General features: G+C 39.9%; 2 protein-coding genes across 2 annotated transcripts; one reads left to right on the plus strand and one right to left on the minus strand.

Moving 5' to 3' along the window:
• Positions 1-823: 823 nt before the first annotated feature.
• slc24a5 (solute carrier family 24 member 5) lies at positions 824-8,099 on the plus strand. The gene is made up of 8 exons (XM_084360878.1): positions 824-981; positions 2,704-2,787; positions 3,059-3,162; positions 3,288-3,388; positions 5,072-5,355; positions 5,436-5,642; positions 7,384-7,485; positions 7,566-8,099. The coding sequence occupies exons 1-8, from the start codon at positions 900-902 to the stop codon at positions 7,886-7,888; spliced, it is 1,287 nt and encodes a 428-aa protein (XP_084217004.1). The 5' UTR covers positions 824-899; the 3' UTR covers positions 7,889-8,099.
• Positions 8,100-9,115: 1,016 nt separating this feature from the next.
• On the minus strand, positions 9,116-21,399 carry myef2 (myelin expression factor 2). Its single transcript, XM_084363176.1, has 17 exons — positions 21,271-21,399; positions 18,552-18,754; positions 17,750-17,802; positions 16,789-16,796; positions 16,594-16,687; positions 15,068-15,259; positions 14,825-14,978; positions 14,690-14,739; positions 14,550-14,610; positions 13,403-13,516; positions 12,841-12,885; positions 12,609-12,737; positions 12,388-12,483; positions 12,150-12,209; positions 10,099-10,277; positions 9,657-9,708; positions 9,116-9,497 (listed from the first exon to the last, which is right to left on the minus strand). The coding sequence occupies exons 1-17, from the start codon at positions 21,378-21,380 to the stop codon at positions 9,334-9,336; spliced, it is 1,764 nt and encodes a 587-aa protein (XP_084219302.1). The 5' UTR covers positions 21,381-21,399; the 3' UTR covers positions 9,116-9,333.
• Between the last annotated feature and the right edge of the window lie 79 nt (positions 21,400-21,478).

The following is a 21,478-nucleotide window of genomic DNA, read 5'->3' on the forward strand; positions in this document are numbered from 1 at the left end:
GAGTGTGTTTGTGCGGCTTCATTCTGAAACTCACCCCTGATGCGCCTCAGGGCCGCGGTGTGTTCAAGTCGACTGGAATGACTCGCAACTCGTGATGACTCCCCCCCATTCCTGCTGGACCTTAAAAGATGCTCTCTCCCCCCCAATAATCTCTGTGTGCAGCTCGTAGTGTAGTGTAGTGTTAGATGCAGCGCTCACAGGCAGCTTCAGCTCACATTTAATCTCCTGCAGGCTCGTCAGGCTGAAGAAACAGACTGCATGCCTCCCTGGAGAAGTACTTTCTAATTCCACTTCACTGACTGCATTGACAATGAATAAGGGGGCAGCTCTGCAGAGAAAGAAGAGGAAAGATTTTATACCTTACTTTCTAGGATTTGTATTATTTTTGTACTGCAGCGTCCATCTTGTGTCATATACAGCACAATCAGCTGAGGGGGCTCACTCTGCCAGGGTGCGTCGGGCTCTTGGTAAGACATTAAGTGTGTGTGTTTGTTTGTGCTGTTTTGAATCTGACGAAAGTATTTGGTATGTTTGTTTTGTTATTATAATCTGATTTTAACGCGTCATTATAAATGCCACGGCTCATTTTGGTGTTGTGAGGAATCCATTGTGGCTCAGCAGCTGTGAAAGTGTGTTTGCTCTGTTAATCCTCATGTCTGATTGGCATGAATCACCGTGAAACTGCCCTGAACACTTCAAACTGTCTCCAGCAACAAGATGCTTGTTTTATGACGGATTTTGTCAGTGATGTTGTGTGTGTGTGTGTGTGTGTGTGTGTGTGTGTGTGTGTGTGTGTGTCAGAGAATGAGACAGAGTGTATCTCTCCACAGTCCTCAGAGTTTCCCGGCGGGTTCTTCACGGTGCAGGAGAGGAAGGATGGAGGGCTCGTCATCTATTTTATGATCATCTTCTACATGCTGCTGGCTGTCGCGATCGTCTGCGATGATTACTTTCTGCCCTCCTTAGAAGTAATCAGTGAACGTGAGTAACGTGAAATACCTTGCGTCATCATTGCATCATTAACCATTGCTATTTTAGTAAGTGATGGTAAATTGATCATTTGCACTGGTTTTATTATTGTATTTAAACACCAGCAGTCACAGACATTCAGTGGTAGAGAGTAACTAAGTACATTTACTCAAGAACTTAGGTATAGTTTGGGAGTATTTGCACTTTGAGTATCGCCATTTTCTGCTACTTTATATTTCTACTCTGCTACATTTTAGACGCAAGAATAATCCTTTTTGCTCCTCTAAATGTATTTCACAACATACTATAAGTTACTTTCAGTTACTTTCCAGATTCAGATTAATGCTGCAAACTTTACTGATCCTCAGGAGGAGGTTCACAAGCTGCTAGAGCCGACTGATATATCGGTTAGCCGATATTATCGAAGATATCAGCCTATTACAGATATGTCTGTATTGGCATGTATTTTCCTCCGATGTGAAAACTTTTTTTGGAGATTATAATGTATCACGCAGTAAAAGCTGCTTGGGGGTAATTTATGATTATTAAATTCCCAGTGTTGTTCCATCTTTTAGTGCACTGGTGTCAGTCTGAAGTTTGTTAATGTTAATTTATGTTGAATATCATGCCTCTGTGACATGTCTCTGTCTCCGTCACAAGGATCATTGCAAAGAATATGCACATATCAGTCAAAAAAGTGATATCAGAATTATTTTTTAACTCACCAATATCAACACCAGCCTCAAAAATCAAGTATCGGTCAGGCTCTACAAGCTACCCGACAGCATAGAAAGTACTATATGTAAATATAAATAAATAGGAATTGGTCCACATTGATGTATCAAAAGAATATAAAATACTGTGCATTGTTCTGAAATAGGCCATTCTGCACAATGAGTCCTTACTTTAAATGCTTAAGTTTTAATGCTAAGACTTTTGAACTTCACTTGAGTGAAATTGGAAATGTTAGATTTTTTGAGTATTTCTACAACTTTTAGTCAAGTAAATAAGATCTGAGTATGCCTTCCACTACTGCAGATATTATAGTTTTGGATTGGACTTCAAAGATGTTATTGGACTTTAAAGAAAACCTACATATGTGGACAGATTGTGTAAATATATAACCTGTATAAATAATATGATATGTAATGTGCATAACTGATTGAACAGTTTGTTTAGCTGGATTGTAATGACTGGAGATAACTTTCACCAGGCTGTGGTCGTGGTGTTTCAACTCTATTTCTACTTTTTACAATGTGTGTACATTTATCATCGATTATACCGACATTAAACTTAACGAACACTTCAAGTAATGATTGTTTCCACCACCAATTCATTTGTCTATTATTTTTCCAATGTACAATTAATTTACCAATTATTTGTTCAGCCTTTTGAAAGTCTACAAAATAGTGAAAAATCTTCAAATATCTTGTTTTGACTGACCAATGGTCCAAATCCAAAATATATTTGGCTTAAAAAACAAAAAAAAAACAGCAAATCGTCACATTGTAGATATATATTCAACATTTTTGCTTGAATAAATGAATGACACAATAATCAAAATGATCTAAACTGTTGACTGACTAATTGAATAATTGATTAGCCGGCAATAAGAAGTATCATAATATATTTCATACATTAGACATGGCCCTACAATTTACTGATGGACTCTATTATTTTGTCCACACCATGTAAACTGTGGTGTATTGTTGGTGTTTCTTGTTTTTCTCTCAGGTCTGGGGCTGTCTCAGGATGTAGCCGGAGCCACGTTTATGGCAGCTGGGAGTTCTGCACCTGAACTGGTCACAGCCTTTCTGGGTAATCACGCATTAATAGAATAATTACAACCAGCTATGTTGGTGATGATGACAGCAGCAGCAGCAGCAGCATCATCATCAGGGTCACTGTCCCAGCCTGATGAACTGTGACTTCACCGCCATATGGGAACAGAGAGGGACTGTGGCCTTTTATTAGGGCGTTTTTTCTCTCAGCACTTGATAATTTTTGCTTGTATTTACTCTGCTTTTTCATCAATGCATCCACATCGTCCCTTTCCTCAAAGCTAATATGTGCTCTTCATGTGTTTCAGGTGTGTTTGTGACAAAGGGAGACATCGGGGTCAGCACCATCGTGGGATCGGCAGTCTACAACCTGCTAGGAATCTGTGCTGCATGTGGACTCTTGGCCTCTATGGTACAGTCTGACACAACATTCAGACAAAGATTACCCACCTTGTACATAAAGTTTCACCTTTTCTGGGTCAAAGCAGAAGAATCATTGTATATACTGTGTTGTAAACTGTTTATTTTGTTTCACAGGCAGGGCGACTCACCTGTTGGCCTCTGTTCAGAGACTGCCTGGCATATGGCATCAGTGTCTCTGCTGTTATTGCCATCATTTCAGATAACAAGGTGTACTGGTGAGTGTATTTGTTTGCACTAACACAATATCAGGATGTGGTTACTTGATCTTCAGACCTTACACTGCCTACATGTAAGGTGGTTATAAAACACAAAGTCATCCTGCTGTTTATTGCGTCTTGTGACACCGAAAACAAAAAAAAAAATAGACCACAAAAACAACTGTACAATAGTGAGTCACTGACGTTTATTACACTGACAGTGCAGAGCAGTAAATGTCCTTTAAATTCTACAACATCACATCATAAACGCAGTGATTGCAGTAGCACTCGGTGTTTATGAAAGATTTTCATGTGCAACGGAATTAATTTTATTTGATAGGAACACAGGATGAGCTGATAAAGAGCACAGCTTTATTGTGATCGAGAAACAGAACCTCGTAAAAGATGGACTACATTTTTTCTTGGGATATAAAAAGAAAACAAAACCAAACTGTCATAAAAACAAACAAAAACTTTGAAAACAACTCCAAATAGTCTCCTCATCCAATGATTCTTGCAAAAAGCTATTTGAAAAATCACCTGATTGACACAAAACACCCTCAGAGGTCATTTATAAACTGTATGTCTTCTGTTGTAAATCTTCTAAAAGCGACGTCCATATCATTAGGTATTGTAAGTGACTTGCTCAGATGTTAGCACATGGCCGAGGTCCTGTACTCAGGTCACATGATAAAGTTGTATTCTCTGAAGTAGGCCATGGGATTTTAGTCAAAAGCTCCAACAACAGCTTACTAAGTGGACCTTGCATTTAGACTATATACTAGAGTGGGACTGATCAGATCCAATATCAAGTGCCTTTACTGAAGAAGTTCACTATCAACTGCTGATCCACATACTAGTCCAGATTCCCTAATCAAGAAAATGAATATATGTAATAATGCAGTTTTAAGCCCATAGTCAAAATGATGCAGCACAAATTAATTATTTGATCAGTAATTAAAGTTCTATAAAGATATCAAGTAGTCCCCAGATGTCTTGTGCTGGACTGTGAACATACCTCTGCAACTGAGTCCTTAGGTTTGAGATATTTTAGTTACAGCTGCACCCATGAATGAATTAGCATTCACCTATTAAATTAATCGCTACCTATTCTGATAATTGATTGTGAAAAAAAAGTCAAATTACTCTGGTTTCTTCCTCCTCTGTGACAGTAAACTCAATTTCTTTGGGTTGTGAACAAAACAGACATTTGAAGTAGTCATCTTGGGCTTTGGGAAACATCCATCAACATTTTTCACAATTTTCTGACATTTTAAAGCGTCTGACTCAAGTCTTTTGGTCCGAGTCTCAAGTAACTCCCAAGTATTTTTTTCTTATGCAAGTCAAGTCACAGGTTGTCGAGTTGAGCCCTTACTTAAGGCAAGTCAAGTCCAAAGTTCAGTCTGTTACCCGCCCACAGATTCTGCAGTCTTACCTGCAGTTTTTATGTAACTGGTTCAATAAGTATGACAATGAATTGTATTCATATTAGAACTGATAATCTGTGAAATAAATGTAATTAAACAAAAGTAATTTTATTAAAGCTTATTTATTACTTAATTTCCTCTATAAAAAAATCCCTCCCCATTTTAAACAGCAAAATACAAAAGACAGTCGGTACTGAAAAAAATGGATTGGTACATCTCTACTGTTAAATGCTTAAATAAATCTTAATGCTCAAACTGTGTCATTTGTCTCCAGGTATGACGCTGCCTGTCTGCTGATGGTCTACGTCGTCTACATCATAGTTCTGTGCTTCGACCTTCGCATCAGTGAGTTTGTCCTGAGGAAGCTGAGCCCCTGCTGCACCTGTCTGGGCAAAGGATCCGGCGAGAAGACGGAGACGCAGCCTCTGATGGGCTGGAACGACGTCACCAGTCTGCGAGTCCACAGTCGGTCCAGAACGGACAGTGGGATCTTCCAGGACGACTCGGGATACTCTCACCTGTCCCTCAGCCTGCATGGCCTCAATGAGATTCCTGAAGGTATTTTCAGTATGTTTCCACCTCTATGACCCCCTGATGATGTTTTAAGAATCTACTCATTGACATGTTTCATCCAGCAGAGCATAAAAGTGTGTTTGCTGTGCCGGAGAGCGACCTGAAACGGATCTTCTGGGTTCTCTCATTGCCCATCATCACTCTGCTCTTCCTGACCATACCTGACTGCAGGAGAAGGTTCTGGAAGAAATGGTTTATGATAACCTTCCTCATGTCAGCTGTCTGGATCTCGGGGTTCACATACATACTAGTGTGGATGGTCACTGTGGTCGGTAAGTTAGAATCAGTTCATTTCCTTCGTCTTTGCAGTTGAGTTGCAGGTGGAAATCAGGCTTCGCTCACTGGGTTATAGAGCCTCTGTGGATCACAAGTGTTTGAAACTTGTGAGAAGAAATGTCTCATTCGCAGAGTAGAATCACATGTTGGTCTGCTGGCTAATTCCTGAGATGCCATTGTCCTGAAAAGTTAAGAGGGGGGTTATTGTAGCTCCAGTGGGCCATGTGCCTGCCGAGCCGCAGCAGGATTACAGCCTGCTTCACCCCGAAGGAAACACCGTCATGTGAGCTGTGCGTGTACATACAGAGCGACCCACAGGCATGGGTCCAAGAACAGCTTTACCCCCACCCATCCACAACAGAGATGTAAACTATGAAACTGACCTAGGATCAGGCCAAAAGGGCAGCTTCATCATGTGATGGCTGCAGGTCTACTGAAGTATAATGAGATTATTATCCTGTAGTCGTCAGATAGACTCACATGCGAGGAGAGTTAAGGCTTAAATAACAGCAGGCATGGGACCGAGCAGGTACAAACGTGAAGTATGTGACTGAGAATGTTTCTCTGTTCCGTATGCATCAGGTGGTCATGATTCATTGGAAGTGTTGTTTCAAAATATGAGGTTAAAATTTGGACTCCATAGGAGCTGGAAGGAGGTTGTCCCACAATGGTCTCCAATCAGAATCATAGGTACCACTGAGGACACACAGTTATGTACTTACAAATTTGATAATTGATAATGGGGGAGTGTATAGTGACATGAAAACAAGTGTGCACTCAAGGATTACACACATATTACACAGAAATTGAAGACATTTAGTAGTCGGCCCTGAACCCTCAGCTGGAACAGAAGCAGCCACTGGGAGCGGTTCCATCATTGTGTAAATGTATGTTGGATAAATGGATATTGCTCCTGATGTGCAGGAGTCGCTTTGCACGGCACGCTCTGCGACCAGTGTGTGAATGTTGACTTGTGTTGTAAATGCTTTGAGTGGTTGGTAAGACTAGAAAAGCACTACACAAATACAGTCCATTTAACATAAATGCAGAGAAGATTTTTGCACCGAAAGTGTTCTGGTTTCCATTTGTAATCCGTTAATGGTCCAAGTACTATTGACAGATCACGTGAAGACAATGAAACTTTTTGTGTTTTTCAGCGCATCCATCTTCACGTCTGAAGTTGCTAATCGGACTGAAAAATATGACTGGTGCACAGAAAAGAAAGTCTTTGGCCCGTATAGTCGGTATCCAGTTATATACTGGCTACACCGGAAGTGGTTCTGAGATTGCCACCAGACTTACAGATCTGGAACCAGAACATAATGTAGGAGAAAAGATTTACAGTACATATAATAAAACTGTTAAATGTTGACTGAAACACAGAAGGTTATACCTGTATTTTCTCAAATGCTCAGAAATTGTAGAGAGCTAAATGAGTGGCTACTTGATATTTACTTCAGTGGGTGGGCTCTGCTGGGGGAGTCCTGGCTACAGCCCTGCCTCCAGTGATACTTTATTAACCCTGTAACCACAGTCGGTATCAGCTGATGGTCTTTACTTGCTTGATGTTGTTGGAGGAGGCAGACTTGGATTGTTTTGTTGCCATTATGCAGTGGTGGAAAGTGCAACCTTGTATCTCCATGTTTGTGATAAACTGAGGGATGAAGCGTACCTTTATGGGTTGAGAAAATTCTTCTTCTTCTTCTCCTTAAGCTCACTGCTGTTATGTTTATGCAGGTGAGACCCTCGGCATCCCAGATACAGTTATGGGACTCACTCTGCTCGCTGCTGGAACCAGTATACCTGACACTGTGGCCAGTGTGATGGTGGCCAGAGAAGGTAAACAAGGGTCACATTCTGTTGTGTTCTGTGTGAATACAGATTTAAACCCAGTATGTAAACATGTTTCTGTTCATCAGGGAAAGCTGACATGGCCATGTCCAACATCGTGGGCTCTAATGTTTTCGACATGCTCTGCCTGGGCCTGCCTTGGTTCATCAAGACTGCCTTTGTGGACACAAACAACCCTGTAGAGGTCAACAGCACTGGGCTGGTCTTCATTTCCTGCACACTGCTCCTATCCATCGTCTTCCTTTTTGTATCCGTTCACATTAACGGATGGAAGTTGGACTGGAAGTTGGGAATCGTTTCTCTCATCTGCTACATCCTCTTTGCAACTCTGTCCATCCTGTATGAGCTGGGGATTATTGGGAATAATCCTGTAAGACTGTGCAGTGACTGAGATCTGACCTCCCGAGGACTGAAGCCATATCCTCTGAGACTTACAACAGTACAAAAACACAAGTGTCAAGCCTAGAATGTCAAACCAAGGAAGTTTGGTCCCCCTTACATACCGTTAAAGATGCTGTGCCATGACAGACATGTGCTGGTCACATCTCAAGAAGAGGATGATAATATATATGTCACTAAAGGTGGAAATGTGCCAAAGATCACTCTCTTGTGTTTGTGCAGCTGTCAGACCAGACGCCTTATATGAAGAAGACCCGTTATCAAGCTCTGAGGTGTCTTCTGTCTTACTCAACAACCATAAACAGAAAATGTGCTACCACAGGAGTGACTGCAGAGTTCAGATAAATCCAGAACTGACTGGTCAGAGTCAAGTAATAAAAACGGTGTCAACTTTAATCATGTGGCCTTGTCCTTCCTTTTAGGTCGGTGGGTGAGTGGGGGCAAAGAGGCACCAACTACGCAACACTGATAAGGTTTTATGAGCCCTTTTATAAGTCCTTACCGTCGGCAAAGAGGAAGGGGGAAAGAGCCACAAATAGCATCAAAAGCAAGGAACTTTCCACGTTTCTTTTCTTATCTAGAAAGTAAAAATAGATTTACTTGTGTTTACAGATTACTGCAAAGCTTATATGGACTCGAGACACTGATCCATTCTTAGATTTGTATCAATGCAGTGCAATCAAGTGACTTTCTAATGCAAGGTGAGACAAAACTACCAACAATCAGAGATCTGGGACGTATGTTAGCTTCCTGTGGTTACTGTTGGACACCATACTAGAGCTGAATGATAACTTTTATTGTCAATCAATATGTTTATTATTTTCTTGATTAATCGATTAGTTGCTTGGTCTATAAAATGTCAGAAAATGGTGAAAACTGTCAGTGGTTCCCAAAGACCAAGATGATGTCCTCAAATGTGTCCATAACCCATTTAAAAGAAGCTGAAATTTAGACTTATCAAAATAGTTGGCCATCAGTTTAATATTTAACAACTAATCGATTACTCGTTGCAGCTCTACACCACACCTAAAACACTCTGTTCTCACTTTGTTCCAACTGCAGCTGCCTTCGTCATTAATATGGAATTTCCCCACTTCCTGGAAGCCACCCTATGGCAGTGTTGAGCCGTAATGCTTTATAGATGAACACCTCGGGCTCAGTTTACACAATGTGAAGAACAACTTCCAGACTTTGATCCCACAAGACTACAACCACCAGGTTTAAAAATTAAGAAGTTTATTTGTTCAAATTAAAAAGGGTTTACAAAACAAAGATAAAAGAGCTATGTAGTATATATAAACAAAAGAAAAAGAAAAAAAAGAAATGAAACTGTGGACACATGGAGATATGAAGTAACTGTGTTTTTAAAACAAAACAAAAGATCATTGGCAAAAGGGCTGAATGTGGAAGTGTGTTAGCAGGACTTCTACAAAAGCTCTAGGCGTTGCGATCGATGCGGACGTCCACCTCTCGGCCGTTGATCTTGGTTCCATTCATCATCCTGCAGGCTTTCTCGGCGCTCTCTGGAGAGTCGAATCTCACAGTCCCACAGCCCTTTGACTTCCCGTTCTCCATCTTGATCTCTGCGAACATGACCTGGCCTGCAATGGACAAGAAAGAGAGATGAGAGATTTCTGAAATCAGTGTTTCACAAAGTGTTGATAAGTGGTAAATCTGTCATTTTGGCATTAATGTTTTGTAAATCAAGCAGTTAAGATTTGATACATTCTGAGTAATTCATACTAAAGCTTAAGACATACCGCAGTGACTGAACTTCTCTTTCAGCTTTTGCCATGTCAGGTCATAGGACAGCTGCAACACAGACATCAGAAATTCAGTCAATACATTTGACAACATGAATATAGTTAAGGCAAGATGAAGGTAAAGTATGTCAAACAAATACATCATAAAGAGCTTATTATGCCTACGCCAACAGCTTAACTCTACTGTAAAGTACAGCATCAGTAAATTCATCTAAACAACCCAGTCGTAAAAAACTCATTTACAGCATCATTATCATTTACATTAATACATAACAAGCATGGGCTGAATCCCATTAAAACCTCGATCTATACTTGGGCATAAACGCATAGAGAAATGTTACTAAAATGGTCATTAATTGGCTCTGTCACTCCAATCCAATTTAATACACTTCCAATTCTCTATACTAGCATAGTGGTCACATATCCAGCCCACACTTACATTTCGCACAAAGATCTGACAGCCTCCTTTGGAGCCAGAGCCTCTGTCAGACATGCCTCCACCCATGTGGCCCCCGCCTCCGTAGCCACCGAAGCCACGGTTCATGTCCATTCCTGACATGCCCATACGGTCAAAGCTGGAGCCCATCCGGTCCATGGACATGCTGCCCATTCCACCACCTGCAACACACACAGACACACACACACTCTTGTAATGAGTAAACAACTTAAACTATTGAACAGGTTTGTATATAGAGGTTATTCTAGCTTATGACGGATTTTTATTAATTACATTTTAAGACAATATTTGCATACTGAAACTGCCATACACTAACATTACAATACCTTTCACTATGATACATAGCTCTTCATTAAACACTGCATAAACACTGCTAAACTATGCAAGTATTCCATTAAATCAGAACATGAGCTGTCAGAGAGCCCAATGTCACTGTAACATTGTTTACACAAAGGCAGACTTTGGACAAGTTTGTTTTCTTAATCACAAACTCAACAAGGAAGTCCATTCTGTGCACTGCCCCATTTTGAAGTGTGCAGCGTCAAATGCAAAGCAGACGGCACTGGGTGCAGTGATTGTTTGTGCATCACCAAGCACAAATACATGAAACCAAATAGCAACAGTGCAAAGTGCACACGTGGATTAGAAATCAGAGGGTGTGGTGATTAATAAACAAACTCTCTGTCAATGACGTCACTGGTCTCATTGCTCACAGAGAGGTACGACAACAGTTGCTTAACAAATGGTAACAAATGATATTGAGAAAATTCCTACTGTTTTCTAGATGATGGCAAAGCAACACAAATCTGCAGCCAAACGACAGTGTTATGCTTTTCATGAACAAAACGTGAGAAGCAAGGGCACAATGACCCACTGAATTGATGGGCCGCTATAAACTGATGTGCCAATTTTTAACCGCCCACTCTGACGGGTGTGTATAATTGTACGGGCCTGTTCTGCAGCAGTCTGGTATCATTTGCATGTGATTTAAATCAGGGTAAACACACAAGACGGCAGTACACAATGGCACTGAGCTCTGGTGCAATACTTCTTATGAGAGGCTGCAGATTTGTCGACACAGCTGTTCTGCTCCCTCCAAATGGCTTTCATACAGTACAAGCTAGGGCTGCAACTATTATTTTCACTGTCAATCAGTCTGCTGATTATTTTCTCAATTAGCCGTTAGATCTGTAAATGTTAGAAAATGGGCAAAGATGTTGATCAATGTTTCCCAAAGACTAAGATGTTGTCCTCAAATGTCTCTTTTCTCCACAATGCAATGATATTCAGTTTACTGTCATAGAGGAGCCAAGCAACAATAAAATATTCACATTTAAGTAGCTGGAATCAGAGAATTTTGACTTTTCTTACTTAATAAATTACTCAAACTGATCAGTTGATTTTAAAAATAGCTGGTGATTAATTTTGTTTTCATTGCAGCTCTAGTAAAAAGCAGCTGTGGACCGCAGACACTGCAAGAATCATATCAATCTATATTAATTCAAAGATCAATGCAGACCGCTTTTCCTACTTCAGCCACATTATTATGAAGTAAACTGCTGGAGAGCTTTGAAGAATTTCAATTTAAATGCTGTTTAACACGGCAAATAGTCTTTCTGTTGCAACTGTGGGCACAACATCATACACACACCGTCTGTCCCAATGTGAATCACTATTGATCCAACTGCAGTATGCATCATACACCAGTGTACAGGACTTCATGGTCTGTTTAAGGACAACACAAGAGCAGAGCCAATGTTTGTACGGAGGTCATCTGAAAAAAGGACAGTCTCTCAAACATCTGGCCCTCCTTATTACCTATTCACCAAGGCATGGCACACAATGACTTTCTGCATTATGGACCACAAATTCTGACTTTTATATAATTGGCTACAAACGTTCAAAAGTCAACAGTAATAAAAGAGGCCCCATGGCTCTGCTAGAGCTGTACCCTGAAAGGTAATGTGTACATATAGAGGATGAATTGATGTTTAACAGATTTAGAAAAACGGTGGTTGGAATATTTAATGTACCTAATCCAGTCCCCATGTGCCCCATGCCACCACTGCCCATGCCTCCTCCAAAACCTCCACCTAAAAAGTAGATAAAATGAGTTAGTGCAGACTAGATTGGACCGTAACACCATAACTTAACACCAGCATACAGAGAATCAGTCAGCCTGTAGACAGACCACCACAGAGGACAAAAAGCAACCCCTGAACACCCCAACAAACTACTTGCATGAAATCCTATGACAGAAGTATCACTCACCCATTCCACCAAAAGAATCCCCAAATCCTCGATTCATTGGCATGTCACTGTGGCCAAAGTCCCGATCCATTCCACCCATCCCTGACCGGTACATATCTCAACAGGAAGAAAAATGTAACCTTAGATTTAAGATAGGGACAGTGCGAAGGTTCATCTCCCCATTTACAGAATAACATCCCAGAACGAACCTCTACCCAGTAGGAGTGAATGCGGTCTCTTACCTCCCATCCTGCCAACTGGTGCCATGTCTCTCCCTCCAAAGCCGCCCATGTTGCCCATGGTGTCCATGCCCCCGAAGCCGCCACCACCGCCTCCACCACCACCACCACCACCACCACCACCACTCATTCCTGTTAGATGCAGCACCAAGTTTGAACAAAGGTCTCTCATTTCCTCCACAAACGGATGATGATGGCTTTCACAGGGAAACTCATGTGCTCGCAAAAACCTTACCTCCTCCAAGTCTGTTCATTCCACCACAACCTGGAACATCCATACCTGTGGCAGAATATGTCAGTCAGATCATGTTAAAAGCACACATTATATCTATTTACATCAAATGGGTATATTATATATTCATGGAAAGACACCATGTGTGGTCTGACTTTCACTGTAAAAAAAAAAAAAAAAGGTGCTTTCAAGTAAAATGTAGGTCACATCCGAGTCATGTAAGGAGTAGGAGCTCTACCTTTCTTATCTCTTTAACCCACTGCTGCAGGGACAAAAGATGAGCCGTGAAAATGTCAGCCAACACTTGATGGTTGAATGGTTTACACATTAACTGTGTACATAAGCTTTGCCGGTATATTATAACAGAATGATGTTCAGAGTTGTTGATTAGTGCTTCCTTGTGCTGCTCATGTGATGACCAGCTAGTGGAGATGTATCTGATTAACTTTGATAAACATTTTCTTTCATTTCATTGTATGTGATGTACTGTAGCAGCACACGTGAACATTTGCATGTGCACAACACAACTGAAGACACTGATAAAAATATTTCAGAGGTGACTCACCTCCAGGCCCCATGGAGCCCATTCCACCTCCTCCTCCGCCACCGCCGCTAAGACGGTTGGCATTAATAGGCTGCCCTCCTGGCCCCAGTCCCATGCCAATACCACCTAGACCACCTACACAGAAAACAGAATAACTGATTTCATACCGCAGAAAAAATTTAAACAAAGCTGGATACATAATTACTGATGCTACCGACATTCATCGTCACAGACTATCCAGGAACTTAATAGAATGCAGTTTATAAAAAGATAAAAAAGAGACATTTAATTTTATAATCCTTTATTGCAAGTGCAAATCACCAATTCAAAGGTAAGCTGTACTGCTTAGAGCAAGGGTGCAACATTTTCCCTAAACTAAAATTTAATGGTGGGCCACGGGCCAAGGCAAACACCTGTACTGTTATTTTTCCAGAAAATTGTACTCAATCTGAAGTCCCCTTAACTAACTGACTTCCTGACAGTGTCCACCATCCCCAAACTATGAAAAAATATTACATAATAGTTGTATACTATTACCTAACAAAGTATTAAACAGCATAAACGGATTCATATTACAATTTTTTTAATTCATTTTTGCATTACTTTCACTAGAACATCTGGTGGGTCAGATTAAACCTCATGAATTTGCCCCACTGACCCTACTTTGGGCAGCCCTGGCTTAGAGCATACTTTACATTAAAACATATACAGACATTGCCTTTAGGTATAAAAGATGCTATTTATCCACCCATGTGTCATACCGTTTTTATTTTTGCAGTATTTCCATATCCTATTTTGGTGCAACATGTCTTAACTTTCAGTGCAGACATCAGACTTTTGTCCATTCCATTAATAAACAAGCACACCATGGCATGGGCACATACTCCAACTCCACTTGCCTTGAAGGTTTTCACTAGACTACTACTTCCAAGTTATTAATGTTAACCAATATCACTAACTAAACTTAGTTCTTTTGCAAAAATAATGTTGGTCACCAGAGTCAATTTAATTGCAGTCTGTGTTTACACCAACAACCTGCCATTTAAATAAATGCTGAAGAATTCCTTCTCATGCAAGTCTCTTAATATCTAACTGCTGTATCAACCCTACTTCTTTCATCATGTCTTTAAGCATGAAGCACCATGCAGTGTGCTGATAGTATACTCACGTGGTAACTGAGGTGTTTTTTCTACTTGACGGAAATCATCAGGGGGAAGAGATTTCTCATCCTATAAAACACAGCAAAAGTAAAAATTCATGCTCTCATCCTGTATAGCTGAAGTTATATAATGAATAAAAATAACATACCATTTTAACATGCATCTGTCTGTCAAAGAGCATCTGTCCATTGAACATGGCTGAGTCCAGAGTCAAGGGGAAGGTCACAGTAAAATTGTAAAGCATTGATTTTTTTCTATTTTAGTGTTCAGTTTTGAAGGATACAAATGGCCTGCACAGCCTCCAGCGACTGCTCGAAAGTCACTGTTCCCATCCCGCGACTCTTTCCGTCTTTATCCTCCTTGACGTCGGCTCGTTTCACCACACCTGCCATGCCAAACACCTCCTTTAACTTCTTCCAGCCCACCTTGAAATCCAGCTGTAAAACAACAAGACATGACCATTTTTAATGAACATGAATAATCATGACTAGCTATAATAAGAAATTGTTTATTACTGTGTACTCACATTGGCCACAAACACTGTGTTGCCAAGTCGTCCGGCCTGCAGAGCATGGATGACGTCAGGTGGGATGTTAGGGTTGTTGGCAATGGAGGGTGGGATGTTCATCCCGCCAGGCCCCATGTCCTGCCCGCGACCTCCCTGTTGACCTCCTCCCATGCGCTGAAGCACACGCCGAGCATGTTCACCATCAGGGTCCTTAAATAAGAATTACATTACAGTTTACTTCTGAGCAGCCAAATCAAGACAATCATGATGAATCATCAGGTAATGGTTGTCCACTAACAACTGTACAATGCTATTTCACACCCGATGTGTCAAACGTGGGGTATTCTAGTGTCCATTTTAAATTTAAATTTCACTAAAAGATATATTCTGTTGTTTGTGACCAGTTACACGTTTTTCAGTCCTTGAATGGATAAAACCTACAGAAAATCCACAAGCAATGTGAAAGAAAATGCATCAGCTCAATGTCAAAGACAATACGGAAATGTATAATCATCTGTCGCTGGAAGTATTGTGTACAGAAGCCCCGGGAGGCAAAAGCAAAAAGCATTTTGGTGGTCCATTTTTAAATCTGACCTGAAATTTCCATCTGTGAAAATTGGTGAAAAAATTGGTTTTGGCAGTTTTCTTTCGTTATTTTTGTTCTGTTAGCAGGTGAAAAATTTGTATTACATCATCACTTTGGTTTTTTTGTAACTGCCAAAACCGTTTCCACCTGTTTTACAGACGTAAAAATCTGGAAAAAGCTTTTCTCACCTGTTCTTAAGTCAAAAACATTGTAGATAAGACAAACGTAATGCAAAAAACTAGAGCCCGACCGATATATCGGCTGGCCGATATTATCGGACGATATTAGGCATTTTCCAAACTATCGGTATCGGCATTTATATTGGCCGATAAATGAATATTTAAAAAATAAAATAAAAACGGACGAAACACCCTTCAACTATGTTATGAGTGTTGGCGTTCCATGCTTGAATAACAATTAAAAGAACATCCCCATCAGTTCTCTTAACTCAAATAAGCATGACAATATTTGTGACTACCATGTCCAGTTTTGCTGCTGTTACGTGTAAGCCGAGAGTGAAACTGACTTAGCTAGTAATTTTGATGTTCCTCTGTTCTGTTGTGACAATAAAACAAACAAGTTTATTTTTAAACTGCATTATCATATTATTTCAGTGAGGACTCCTAGATAACTACAAATAACTAATGTTACGGAAATCTGTTTATGTTTTGTTACGCGTTTCTGGATTTATTTTTTTCTATATATATATATCGGCCGATATATCGGAATATCGGATTTTTAAATCACCAAATATTTGTATCGGTATCGGCCTTAAAAATCCTTTATCGGTCGGGCTCTACAAAAAACAAAACTGAAGTCTGCTACTCTGAGGAAAGATGCATCTAAAATAGTGGGAGAAAACCTATTTCATTTACTTCTAGAAGCTAGAAGAAGAAGAAGAAAAGTTGTGATTTCGTAGATAAAAATACAATAAAAAAATTCAGTTTGTTGTTCTCACCTCCTTGATGTTCAGTGGCCTTCCACTCAGGTCATGCTTATTCATAGTTTCTATCGCCTTCTTCACAAACTCCTCATCTTTGAACTCCACCACACTGTTGAATCAGGGAGAGATGAGTCAGAATCAGGAGGCCACGCAAGTGGAAGATTACAAAAGAAGAAGTTCTATGCTTGAGAAAGTGAGGTAGTTTCTTACCCACAGCCCTAACCAGGGGGCATCATAGGAGTTCAGGTAGCGCACACATCCAAAGTTGAGGGAGTGAACAAAATACAGTTAGAATAGAAACAAATCACGAGAACATTATAAATCTAATGTATCAACATGCTTCTAGTATTTTCTACAGTGCATGTTGGCCATATCTTGCCCACTGGCTTGAGCCAGCAGGTTGTTGGTTGTGTTTATGTCTACTGCAAACAAGATTAAAACACTAATAAGAACATATTATTTACCATTATCTGAAGCAACATTGACAATTAATTGTTTAAAAACAAATAAACAATAATGGTGTACATTTTAGGACAGGCTTTGTTAAAGACATGTGACACTAAAAGATACCTACACATTGTAATTTAACTGAAACATTGTATTGTTTTGAACTGGACACAAATACCAAGGTGCAAGATTTAAAAAAAAAATGCATATAAAAATTTACATTTTTTGGGATGAACCAGTTTTAGGACTGCAATAAAGAAAAAATGTGTGGTCCACCTTTACATCTATAATAAAAAAAAACATTACAGGATCTTTGAAGACTGTTTTGTTCCTTTGAAGAGAGAGCTGTGTCATAACAAAATTTCAAAATATGATTTTGAGCCATGAGGGTCAATCAATAAGACAAATCACACAACCCACATTTCCCTTTGGAAAATGGCCAAACAAACAAACTTTAACACCAATTGATATAACAACAACAAAAGCAAAAGTGTACTCTTAGAAGAGTTCATTAGGCTACTTTTCCAAAAAATCAACAGGACATCTCCCTTTCAAATGAATATCAATCATTAGCCATCTATCAGGCTCTAAACACAACCTACAGTATCTCCAGTTCAGTAACTTGGTAAGACCCAAAGGATCAGAACCTATAAGAGCACTGGATTAATAAGAGCCTGCTGAGGGCATTTAAAACCTCGTGCAGCAAGTTGGCCACATCACTTACCCTTGACTTTCCTTCTGCATCCTTAAAGAGCTCCACGTATGTAACCTCACCAACTACATGAGACATACAAAGGAAAAATACCAAAGAACAAAGGAATTTAAGTCACCAAGTCTTCAAGTCGCCGGTGGCCTTGGCAATGCCGCTACTGATGGAAATGTCCCATTAATGATCAACAGTCAGCCCAGACCAACATCCCACCAGACAACACCATGCCTTTCTGGGCAGTGACTGAGACACCCAAAGGCCAAGGCCAGAGAGAAACACAGCTACGTTAAACCTGGGAAATTCAAAAGACTTCAACATGATCAGTTTGTCAACAGATTCCATTCATAGCAGTTGAAAGTTTTAAACTGTCCGTTGACCTTTCAAAAGGCTTCTTAAAACCCCCATAATTCAGAGAGTAAAAACATTACAATATTTCATTCATGTTATCAAGATTCACCTTTCAACAGATGCAACAAAATCATTCAACAATCAATTCTACTGATGGTTTGAGGTTACATTTTGGAGCTGACAATGCCATAAAACAAGTGACAATGTAACTAAGTTCATCTTCCTTTTCTCACAGACATATCAGCCCAAACTAAATTGGTGTCCATCCAAAAAGAATTTATTAAAACTCCAATGACCTAATATCACACTATGTTGGTTCCCTACTATCCAGAGAAAGCTACAAACTAAATGACTACTGCTAGAAGCAGGATGCTCCATCTGGTAACAAAAGAAAAAGGGTCAAGAAGTTCTAATGAGCTGAGGAGCTAGAGAGAAGGGATGACACCATCCCCATCACTGGGGACATTACCTTTCTCGCGCATTAGATCTTTAATTGCCTGCCACTTCATATCATAGGGGATATTGCTGATGAACACCCGGTTCCTATGAGCACCCTTCTTTTCTCCACTGTGTTTGTCTTTGTAGGGATGGTAACGGTTTCCTCGTCGGCTCCCAGAGGACTTCTCTTTACCATCATGCTTTTCTTTGGGGGGCTTAGTTTCTTCAGCATCCCTACAAAATGCACAAAGCTGCGAGTCAGAGAACAAATCTAACAGACCTGTCAATAATTGTGTGACATATAGCAGGTACCCATTGTGTGTTATGTATTTTCTTCACCTGTAAGCAACACTTTCTCCCACACAGAATGAGAACAGCTCAACAGCACCTCATATACACCTGGTATTAAAATGCAATCTGAATCTGGACAAGTTATCCAGATAAGGAAAAATGTGTAAATGCGTAGTGATCAGGATTCGATCAGATCTGCCTGACCACATCTTGAGGTCATCTGACCTGCATTGTGTTTCGATCTCAGAACTGAAGAAGCATCTTGGATGAGAGGTGAAACTGTCAAAAGTCCAGTTGCCTACGATACAGCACTCAGAATGTCAGGTAGGTGTAAACGCATTTCACACAACGTGTTAGTATCCGTACACAACATCAATGATTTCAGCTAACAAAAATATAGGTTGTTGTTCAAAATTTTGAGAGCAAGCGAGCAACAAGGCTGAAAGAGAGACGCCATATTCCTGATTATATGTCTCTTCAGTGCCAAAAGATGTGCCAAGATGTGTGTTGCACTCATCTGTGCAGCTGATCTGCTGTTAACAAGGCGATTAGTCACCGAGTGGCCAACATCCCAGTCCTGTAACATCCCACAGTCCCAAAAACATGTAATTTTTAAAAAATAAATGAATATACTGCATTTGCAGAATTTAGAAAAGCGGAAGAATAATTAGGAATCCGTCACAGACAGTGATTCACTAACTTTATGAAGTTTCTCCTCGCTCAACAACTTACAAAACTGATTTTTTTTAAAAAGGAGTCTGGGACTGATTTACCTCCTCAAATTACTCATGATTAGGTTTTGCTCTGGATGACGGAGATCGAATCTTAATGAAGATAATAAGAACGTATTTAAAATATCAGGTGTAAACAAAAAGGTATGATTGAATTATGTATTATCCAGGTAAAGACCCCACTTTAAAACCAGGTGTAAATGGGGTGTCGACGTTACACTGATGACACTACTTACCTTGAAGAAAAAAACTGTCAAAAAGGTTATTTGGAGAGCCCGACCGACTGAGATATTGGTTGGATATTATCGGCCTGTGGCAAATATATCAGTCTTGGCTATGCTGTCCAATACAGGCCAATATGAAAACTCATTAAATTACTAGTTAAGTTTACCCTTTCAGTAGGACTGATGTCATGTTAAACAAGAAAGTTGATTCATAATCTTTAAAAGATCCAGCGTCCGTTTGTCACCAGTGTTTGATAACTATTATGAGGGATTGCTGCAAAACATCGGTGTATATTGGCCAATATATCAATATCAGACTTTTTTTAAAAAAATCAAAAATCCAGTATTAGTTGAGCATAGAGCCTAGTTATTAGGTAACATAATAAAATCAAAACTACATTTCTATGACAACTCTGTAACGCTGGGACACTTTTAGGTTCCTGTGAGTGTAAAGGCAGATTAATTCATGAACAATTGACCCTTTTCCCCACAATTAGGTGTAGTATCAAGGTACATAACATTCAACATACAGGTGGACACTTGTTTGACACTTGACTGATTTTTTTTTTTTTTATGCCTAAACAAATTAAATTAACAAACTCTCTTCGTTTTTATGACTGAATAAACAAACTGACCTTAAAGGACAACACAACGTCATACTTTGTTTATGTGTGGCGGACCCTGCCACCTTTCTAGCTTCAAACAGTGTTCTGGGGACCTTATTTTCCTCTGAGAACAGCTTGTTTATTCACTTATGGGGGAAAAAATTATGTATTATTACTTAATTTTATGTTGTAAATGATACAAATTTTATTTTGAAATTCTTCTCCAAGACTACATAGTGCCCCTTGTAGTATAAATAATGTATGGTTGAATACAGTCTTTATGACTCATGTATTAAATAATTGTATTTATGACTGATGCAATAGACAAAAAAAAATCATAATTTACAAAAATAATTAAAGGTAGCCAGTGTCGTTTATTTATTACGCCTACTTTACGGTGTAGCATCGCGGCTAATTAAAAGCTTAACTCAATGAAACGTAACGTCAAGTCTGAATGAGAATAACAGGGATGCTAATGCTAGCTGACAATGTTACCTGAGATCAAGTAAAGCCTAATTGATAATCACATTAGTTAAAGGGTTAAAATAGGTTCAACTCTATTATTTCACATGAGTTTCATTTCGGCATTAAGCGTTAGCAAAAATACTAACGTTACCGAGATTAGCGCCAGTCAGGTTGACCCACTACACGATGATTAGCTATGGCGAGAGAGCACAATTGTGAGAGTCCAGCTAGAAGTTATACAGCATAGTTTTGACGTCAAGATAGCTACACATTTAGTAAATATCATAAAAGGTAATTAGCAGCTACAGTGTGTGTTAACAGATGACAGAGGCTTATTGGCTAACAATAGCTAGCATCACAGGACTCCATCTTAGCTAAGCTAGCTAACGGCTGCACAGACGGGACGGACAGAACAATGCATCATCTTTACTCACGTTTTCACGCCATTAGGTGTTTCCTCGGATGTGTCCTCGGTTTCGGACTTGACGGATGCAGTAGATTCCTCTTGCTTCGGCTCCTCATCAAGGCTTACAACATCTGCCATGTTGATTATATTTGCCCAACACAACGCAAGATGCCCCTGTCGTTACGCAGTTCAAAATGTGCAGTGAGGAGGAGGCTTCTTCTTCTTCCTTGCGATTT

This window comes from Pagrus pagrus (assembly GCF_965226575.1).
Source record: "Pagrus pagrus genome assembly, chromosome: 1".
In the NCBI taxonomy this organism is placed as follows: domain Eukaryota; kingdom Metazoa; phylum Chordata; class Actinopteri; order Spariformes; family Sparidae; genus Pagrus; species Pagrus pagrus.